This window comes from Macrobrachium rosenbergii, chromosome 41, assembly GCF_040412425.1.
Source record: "Macrobrachium rosenbergii isolate ZJJX-2024 chromosome 41, ASM4041242v1, whole genome shotgun sequence".
NCBI classification, from domain to species: Eukaryota; Metazoa; Arthropoda; class Malacostraca; order Decapoda; family Palaemonidae; genus Macrobrachium; species Macrobrachium rosenbergii.
The window spans coordinates 90,041,204-90,050,500 of record NC_089781.1 but is presented as its reverse complement, the minus strand read 5'-3'; the positions used below and the strand labels follow the sequence as shown (position 1 = coordinate 90,050,500).

The 9,297-nt window shown below is 37.6% G+C and overlaps 1 protein-coding gene across 8 annotated transcripts in view; it reads left to right on the top strand.

Annotated features, from left to right (window-relative positions):
• The first annotated feature begins 5,021 nt into the window (after positions 1-5,021).
• Cip4 (formin-binding protein 1-like Cip4) overlaps positions 5,022-9,297 on the top strand; it is a 384,908-nt gene continuing 380,632 nt past the window's right edge. For all 8 annotated transcript variants that reach the window (XM_067084635.1, XM_067084633.1, XM_067084627.1 and 5 more), the window contains exon 1: positions 5,022-5,173. In XM_067084635.1, coding sequence (XP_066940736.1) covers positions 5,150-5,173 — 24 coding nt within the window. In that variant the 5' untranslated portion in view covers positions 5,022-5,149. The remainder of the gene's footprint in view (positions 5,174-9,297) is intronic.

Sequence of the window (9,297 nt, the reverse complement as noted above, 5' to 3'; positions counted from 1 at the left end):
CGCCAGCTATTGTCCTCCGCGGGGGGAATTTCTTGACTTTCTAGGGGAATTCCTCCTCGAATACATTTTCTAGGGAAAATTCAGGAGATTCTGGGGATAGTTTATGTTTTTGCATTACAATAATTAGTTTTCTTATTATGTTATGATTGAATTTGTGGGAAATTTGAATAGGATAGCCTTACTGAATGTAGAATTACGATAGCAGCTGATGTCTATTATGGGGCATAGCGAGAAAATGTGTCAAACTCAGGTAATTTACTATTTAGTTGACCTAGCAAAAATGGAAACATAATAAAAGGGTTAAATCTCGGAAATGCATAGTTAAAACGATATTGTTTCCACGTGCTTTTTTTTCCGGCTCTTCGTCTCATGTCTTGTAGGTGGAATACCCTTTGAAGTTTTGCAAATGATGAACGGCACAGTAGTGTGTGGGGAAATCACTAAATTTAGGGTTATCTTAAGTAATCTGCTAACCATTGTTGCGCAGAGGGACATGGTTGGGAGAGAATGTCAATAAACATAGCTTATTCGTTTTTTACATTCTGTCAATACTTGTTGAGGTAACTGTTTGCAAAATTGATAATCTCTTGCGTTTGATATACATGAGAAACTTGTCAAAACTGACATCTGTCAATAAACAAAGCGCATGAACGTGACGCGCTACATGCATGCGCGTGAGGAAAGACAAAAAGGTTACTTTACGCCTGGAGGTATATAGAGTACTCTGTCAAATTAAGGGAAATTTTGCCTAAGGTGACCTTATCATTCTTTTGCGGCTTTCGTCGTTTTAATAATCATAAACACACACTCTCTCTCTCTCTCTCTCTCTCTCTCTCTCTCTCTCTCTATATATATATATATATATATATATATATATATATATATATATATATATATATATATATATATATATATATATATAATTACAAAGAGGGGATGCATATTGACACAAAAACCGAAGGTGGTAACGTATTATTGGGGAGAACAAAATGAGTAACTTTTATTAAAGCTACCTTCATCGAAGTATAAATTAAACGTCGACTATCTTTTCGCAGTTTGCGTTGGAGTTCCGTTGGTTAGAGTACGCAAAAACACATTTCCATTATTTTGCATGCTTAATTTTATTATTATCGTGTTGCAGCTTTTACTCTTTAATGATTACATCAATCGTTAAAAATTTTCGTAAAATCCTTGTCAGCGAGAGATACAACATTTTAAAGAACAATGAATGCAGGCATATTGTATATCTGATGCGCCTTGAAAAACTGTATAAGTAAATCATAAGGTACCAACACTGGGTACAACCATCTACATTTATGATATTATTTTAGAGTCAGTTGTAGCGACATGAACTTTGTCATCTCTCAAAAAAAAAAAGAGAGAGAGAGAGAGATTGAATTACGTTTCCATATAAAAGTTATTTGGGAGAAGAGAGTAAAGTCTGCAACAAACAGAAAATATTTTTCCTGGAAGTACAGAATCTACGCTAAGATAAGAGCTTCGCATTTAGATATTCTGTAAAGGTCAGGGGTTACGGATGAGGGGAAAAAATAAAAAAATGAGCATGATGTTTAAGAATAACTTTATGGTAAAGGGAGAAGGAAAAAATGGAAGGCCGAATCTTCAGTAAAAGGCAGAGGATGATTACTGTCAGCAGCACTGGTGTGTTTTGTCCTTCAACCAGAGTTAGACAGTGTGGGATATATGTTGCAATCGCTTACAAACATCCCAACATAAGGTACAGTTAGCTGTAGTGATTATATATATCTATATATATATATATATATATATATATATATATATATATATATATATATATATATATATATATATATATGGAAGAGAGAGAGAGAGAGAGAGAGAGAGAGAGAGAGAGAGAGAGAGAGAGAGAGAGAGAGAGAGAGAGAGAGAGAGAGAGAGAATATTTAATTTTTAGTGTAACTGGAATAATCTTACTTGTCATTAAGCCTAATGTATGTGCGAACAATGATTTAAATATTTTCCTAACAATTTTTGCCATCCCACACCACTGACTACAAGAGAACACTGGCAGATGATCAGCAAGGCCAAGGGTTTTATATTAAAATTAACAACTCATATCCCGCTATTGCTTCGTTTCTTTTGAAGAAGACACAAGTCTCATTATTCGGATATAATAAATGTAAGTTAGTCTGTTGACAGGCAGATAACTGATCGCTTGGGCAAAGCATTTTGAAGGGCTTCTGAACTGTGATGATCAATGAAGAGCAAAGATAAATAGCATGATAAAAGAAGAACCTCGCTTTCAAAACACTACTGTGGAGGTGAATGTGATTCTTTGATACCAGGGAAATCTACCGAGTGAACGAAAAATTTATCACGGGAAGGTACTCTACTCTCAATCATTAGCTAAAAAATTTAATTTTTTCGTTGATGACTCTTTGGGTTCCATTTTCAGAAGTAGTTAGTTTATATATGCAGATTCCACAAAAACCACAAAGCTTCATTTTCCACAGATACTTTTGGAAATGGCTTACATAAAAGAACAGTCCAACTGATTATAATTACCTTCCCTTCCTCTACCTTTAAGCTCGAGAATATCATACATCATATCATTCTCTGAGGGATATGTGCCATTTCCAAGTGAACAACAGCGGCAGAATAACTATGATAATATGACGCACGTTATCTTATCACGGGTGATATGTTTACACGACAGCCTCTTACGAATATGATTTCAGAATATTCCCGAGAACATTGTTAAAAGTATGACACGAATTAAATGACAATAGTCCAAGATTAAAAATACAGCAAAAGTATGAACTAATAAGAAGCAGAAGACACTGTAGGTTGGTGTTCTTGAGGTCGTAGGTACGAAGGGTAGAAAATATGGGGGGGGGTGAAATGGTGACGTGAGGAACGGAATTCAGGAAAAAGATGGTTTGAAGTGCGGTTGCAGGTTAGAAGGGAAACCGATGTAGACTAGGGAAAACTGATATGAGAGAGAGAGAGAGAGAGAGAGAGAGAGAGAGAGAGAGAGAGAGAGAGAGAGAGAGAGAGAGAGAGAGAGAGAAGAAATATTTCTGGAGAGTATTGGCAGCAATTTTGTGCAGAGAAAAAAAAATAAGATTTGTTTTGGGGAAAGAATTACGTGCAGGGAGAAAGGTTAAGGAGCAAATGCAAATTTAAAGATAGAAATGTAAATGACATTTTAAGACGTAAGGAATGAAGGAAATGTACCCGGAGTTTATTTTGTTAGTCGTGAAACGCTGCATTGTGGTGGAGACATTGTAATGATGAGACCGGCCAGATTTTAAAGGTATGTTTCAATAAGATAATGTGTCAGATGGAAATATAAAAGGAATAATTGCCCCTTGATAAAATGGATATAGAAGACTGTAAGAATAACAAGGGTAGAGGAGTGTGGGTTTATACAGGGAAAAGAGCGTGTGGCTGATAGTTATGAAAGTTTATTGTGAAACTTCAGAGCATAAGAAAGACATTGGATGTGGCATATACTGACCTTGAAGAACCCGATGATAACGCTGTTAATGATGCGCTTTGGAAAGCGCTGAGAGTGTATGGCGAGATTGGTAATTCGTCAGCAGCCATTACAAAGTTGTATGATGAAAACGACGCTTGCTAAATGATATATGGACACCAGAGACTGGTTTGATGTAAAATTGTGTATCAAACGAGTGTGTGGTATGACTCAGTTGTTGTTTAAGAACTGTGTGCATTATTTTGTGAAGAGAAGACTGATTGCAGTTGGAATGATATAAGTAGGCGTATACAGCGTCGACTGTTGATAGCAGCGAGATATAGCATAGACTAATGAAAGAATTAGGTGTTCGTGGGAAGAAAACTTGGACTGAAAACTTTACAAGAACGAGGTTGTCAAGGGAAGTGGTAACCTAGAAGATAAGATGATGAATGCTTGTATAGGCAGTAGAGGAATGGTAGTGGTTGGCACCTACGCATATAGGATGTCAAAGAATAGAGATGACCGTACAATGAGATTGGCAATGAATTATGGAGCATGTGAGACAATGGAGGTAAGGAAGCTCTGTAAGAGACAGGGAATGGAAGATGAATGTCTTGGAAGAAAAATAGGGATAGGCGTGCTGTTGTTGAACCCTGTGTATGAGTATAAAGTACCATTCTGTATTTGTTATGTAAGGAAAGTTAAAAGAATGGATAATCTGCGTACACCAGGTGTGTAAGAAGAAGAAGAAGAAGAAGACGTTAGGCTGGGTGGAAATATGGATTCGAATATTATTCAGAAGTTCCTATATGGTAGAAAAATGGAAGATGGTACCTTGTACAAAGAGGAGTGGAAAGCTTTGAAAGTGTTAGGTCAAATGACAGTAAGGTCAGAATTTTGAAAAGGGCTTTGATAGCCTACACAGTGATCGGTGATGTGGGTTTTTTGACAGATGTCGGTTGTTGGCACGGGTATGAATGAGAGACTTCTGTTTTGTGTGAAATGAACGACAGTGGAACTGTGGAAGTATTCTGCGCAGGAACTTATCCTCGATTCAGTAGTCAGATGAGTTTCGTAGTGAATTTGTTCTTTTGTTCCTCAGGTCACTTACAGCAATGATTCTTTATGCAATAATAGTAATTTTACAATAATAAACAGTAACAGTTATTATCTTGACTGCCTATTAGAATTACTATCGTGTCACGTTATTTGGCCTTGAGTTTCCTGTCTATATATATTCAATGTTTATCACTATGTATGGCATGATTATAATAAAACTGTGTTGGTTGCCATGAATGACGAGCGTTGTTGGGAAACAAAGCAAAGTTTCAAACGCTCTAGCCTAGGGATTCCATTACTTATCAACTGTTCGTAAATTTCTCATAAAGGCATAATTCATTTTAATTTTCTGTTCAAAACAGACGCTATATCAAGTTTATTCACTACCAAACTGTGTTTCATTGGCGTAACGGTCATCAAACGTACGAAATATCCACGATATGGATGTCCGTTTTCTATGATTCAGATTTGCTGAGGTTACCCATGATGCTCTGCAGTTAGTTTGCCTTGAAGTATCGGTGAGTGAAGTGGTGTTTCGCGCTCGTGTCTTTTATATCTATCTCCAGCCCCTTTTTATAACCCGGGATATAAGTCGACCATTGGATTGCCACAGAAGGATCCACCACCATGAGTTGGGGGAGTGAATTATGGGTGAGTACCATTGTCACTCGAAGCTGGGGGAGTTTGTTTATGAAGAGTATGTGTATGTGTGTGTTTGGTGGGTGACCTCACTCTCGAGGGGAGGGAGGAGGGTGTGTTGCCTCAGCTGAGGAGGCACTCCGAGAGGAAGAGAATTAAGGCTCGATTATCATTTAACGTGTATCCTATGTTCATCTTTTGTTCCATATGCGAAACGTTGATTCTTGGGGCGTCGAGCGTTAATCAGAAAAGGCTTCAGATAGGCTCAAGACTCGCAGGGCGTCAGCACAGACTGCTTCCAGACGCCAAGCGCTTAGGAAATTCATGCAACTTTGACCTGATCTTGGCACTAGATTCGAGGTATCACTCGAAAACAAGTTATTTTTATACGTCGCATACGGTCTGTAACTCGGGGCGTCGTAATTCAGCTAGGACTAGGCTCAAACTACCAGTAACGTTAAAAATACAGACCAAAGAATCGACCACAGAAAAGTTTCTCATGTTGGGCCATAGACTTCCCAAAGAAAGAGCACAAGGGGTCATGTTAAAGGATTATTCTATGAACTCAAGAAAGGTGGAGAAAGAATATTTATTGCAGGTGTTGTAATCATGTTAGGTTATTTCTGCTTTTATAGTTCTTTATGCGATGTAGGCCTAGGCTTAGGTTTCATGTTGCTAGGCTAATATCTTAAAATTATCTCATGATGTTTTGGGTGGTTTAGGGTATTTCAGTTATGTTTAATTATTTACGCCATGAGTTTTGGCTATAAAAGCGAAAAGATGCTGTACTAATGAAGCATTATTTGTAGGCAAGATCAGTCAGTATCTTGATTAGAGAGGATAACGCTAAACTTAAAATGGAACACTGGCTTGAAATATATTTTACTGATTAAAATGGATAACGTTAAAAATACAATGGAAACCTGGCTTGAGATACATTGTAGGCCTATATCTGCATACAATTAACGTTCACCAGGCGAAAAAGTCTTCGTGTCTCTAGTCTCATGCCGTAGCAGAAACTTCATAGAAGTCTAATGGAAAATGAAGAGTTGTTTATTTTCTTGTTTCAGTATTATGAAACTGCATGCTTTTTCTTCCAATATTCAAAACTTGTTACTAATTAACTAACGGCTATCAGATAACAGATAACGTAAACCGCATACGAAGGCGACGTGCGTGGCTGGCCGAAGTGGGCGTGGCATTCTATAGCCACGAGTACTGACGAACGGTTTACTTTATTCGAAACATGCTTATTGAACACATTGTAGACAGACAACTATATAGAATATTACTTTTAGGTGAATTATCCTTCTAGTTCATCGTGGTTCTTTGTATATTTATTCGGTATTTGTAGCTGTGATGGAAATAATAGACGATACACAGTGCTGTATACTATTGTACTTTACTTTTTGTTTATACCACGAATTTTTGTCTTTTACATAAAGTGGGATACATACTTGAGAATTCTATAGTTTCCAATATAACTTTCGTGCAAAATCCACGGCTCCTCGTGTGGCTTTCGTCTCCACGCCAGCTCTCCAACCTTCTCCTGCGCCCCCCCCCCTTCCCCAGGGCAACACCCCCTTCTTCGCAGAAGGAAGATCAGGCAAGGTGTATTGTGTGGGCGCTCGATTTTCGCCCTGTTATTTCATCGATCGTGCAGGATATGGGATTCGAGTAGACTGTGCAATGACTGAGCGCGGGCGTGCTCACGCTGCGTGCTTGCACCTTCTGGGTGTTCTCTTTGCCATTATTCTGGATCGACTCCCGGGTGGTGAGGGAGAGCTATGAGCGGTTATTATTCGACGTTGTTTTGACAATTAACGACTCTCTCTCTCTCTCTCTCTCTCTCTCTCTCTCTCTCTCTCTCTCTACAAGCTCGCATGCACACAAACATATATGTTTGTGACAAACATATATGTTTGTGTTTGTTTACAGTGTATAACTATGTATCCTCAACAGTTAGAGATTGAATGGGAAGTGTTTACATCATGAGTTTTTTTTTTCACCTAAGCAAGGGAATCGCCTCATTGCTGAAAAAATGTAGATTGCGGCATATGCTTATGAAATATTGATACAGAGGGCAGTATTTGGTGCGATTTAATCCGAAGCTAGCCCACCCTGGAGCCCAAGGTTGTGGTTTTGCTCTTTACAAGTTATGTAACATTGATTCTGATTCATATTTTAGCGTGAATTGTATTTTGGCTAGACAGTTTGGCTAGTCTTGTGAGGATCTGTTTGTGTGTGTGTGTGTGTGTGTGTGAGAGAGAGAGAGAGAGAGAGAGAGAGAGAGAGAGAGAGAGAGAGAGAGAGCTGAGTAATTGCATCACCTGTTGAAGCCCGTTTTATAAATAGGATCCAACTATAATCTCTACGAATTTAGTGCCAGGTTAATTAAACGTACCTTCTTGGTCTCAGAACTTGGATTACATGTAACACGCAACTAGAACATTGCGGCTGCGCTTCATCCCTCCCTCCTAAGATATCTTCAGGGTGTCTACTATATATATATATATATATATATATATATATATATATATATATATATATATATATATATATATAATATAATGTGTGCCATGTAAATTAGTGTGTCTTCTATAGGCTGCAGTGCAAAAATCAGGTGATTGTTTATTGTTTTGCCCAAAAATCTGTAGCTCTGACGAGGTATGTCTAATCATGTCTCGAGTTGAAGTACGTTTTATTTATTTATTTCCTGGGTAAAAGAAGGCTGCCAGTTATTTACTCTTTGGATAATAAGACACTTTAACACCACATAGTTCATGATGATTTTGAAAGTAGTTAGAAAGTATGGCAGTTTTTCATTTTCATTTGGCATGTGTCTTTTCTAGTATATACATGTTTTATAACATTTGTGTATCTTCGTAAACATATCGAAGACACGGCAGTGGTAGTTTATGAGTGTCTTTTTTTTTAGGCTGATAATAATTACTGATGCCTAAGGCATAGGCCTATGTATGTTAGCCATGTATGCAAAGCCATATGTAAGATCTCAGTTTTATTTAGTTCTGACCTGGGCTTATACAGTGTATTGTGGCGTTGTGCTCTCTATGGGGATTGCCAATACCTTGAATATTTGCGTAGGCTGTATGGTATGTGTAGGGCACGGTCTAGAAAGTTCTTTGTAGACCGTGGTGTAGGGGAGACATGACGGCCAGTGAAAAGAATCGAATGTCAGTCCAAGGAAATGCTGTAGTTTTTTTGTTTCCAGAAGTTAATATCATTGGGTTTTGTGATTTTTAGTTACACACACACATATATGGTTTTGTGATTTTTATATTATATATATATATATATATATATATATATATATATATATATATATATATATATATATATATATATAGATTTTTATGCATGTATAAAACAGTTAAATGTTTCATGTTTCGATGTGAAACTGCTGCTTACCACTCTCGATTTCTAACCTCTTGTGCCTCGGGTTGCATGCAAATCGCCTCGAGATATAACGATCTTCGATAGTGATGTTTTCTGCTGCGTTTAGGGCCGACCTTCTTGTGCTTTTATTGATTTCGTCCCTTGAAGCAGTTCGAGGTAATGCTCCTTGCCATTGAACCACGCGCCAAGTAGGCTACGCTTTTTTTTGCAAATGAACTGCGCTGTCATGCGACTAGGTCTAGGCTAATAATCTTCCTGATGAATTTTTTTTTTTTTTACCTTCACGGAGTGTCTTCACAGAATGATTTCAGCCAAATTGGGTTCGTCCTTCATTTAGCCTATCTATAAGAGGGTGATGAGACCGTGAAGGCTGTCATTTTTTTTAAAGCAAGGTAGTCCTGTGAGCATCTTTCTGTTATTAGAAGTAAATTATTATTAGTGGTAGAATTCCATCACCTCTTTTTAAAAAAATTGGTAACCAGCCATGAACTTGAATATAGATTATTTAAAGTTTCTTAATTTGCCAGCATAACTTTTATGAATATCGGCACTTATATCTTATCGTGTGAACTTTATAAAGTTATAGACCATTGAATTAACTTAATTTGATTATTGTATTTGTCACACAATTCTGGCCGGACGATTTGGTGTGAACATGTGGTCATTAGGCTAAGTGACCCAGATGATTTTACGAAGAGAGAGAGAGAGAGAGAGAGAGA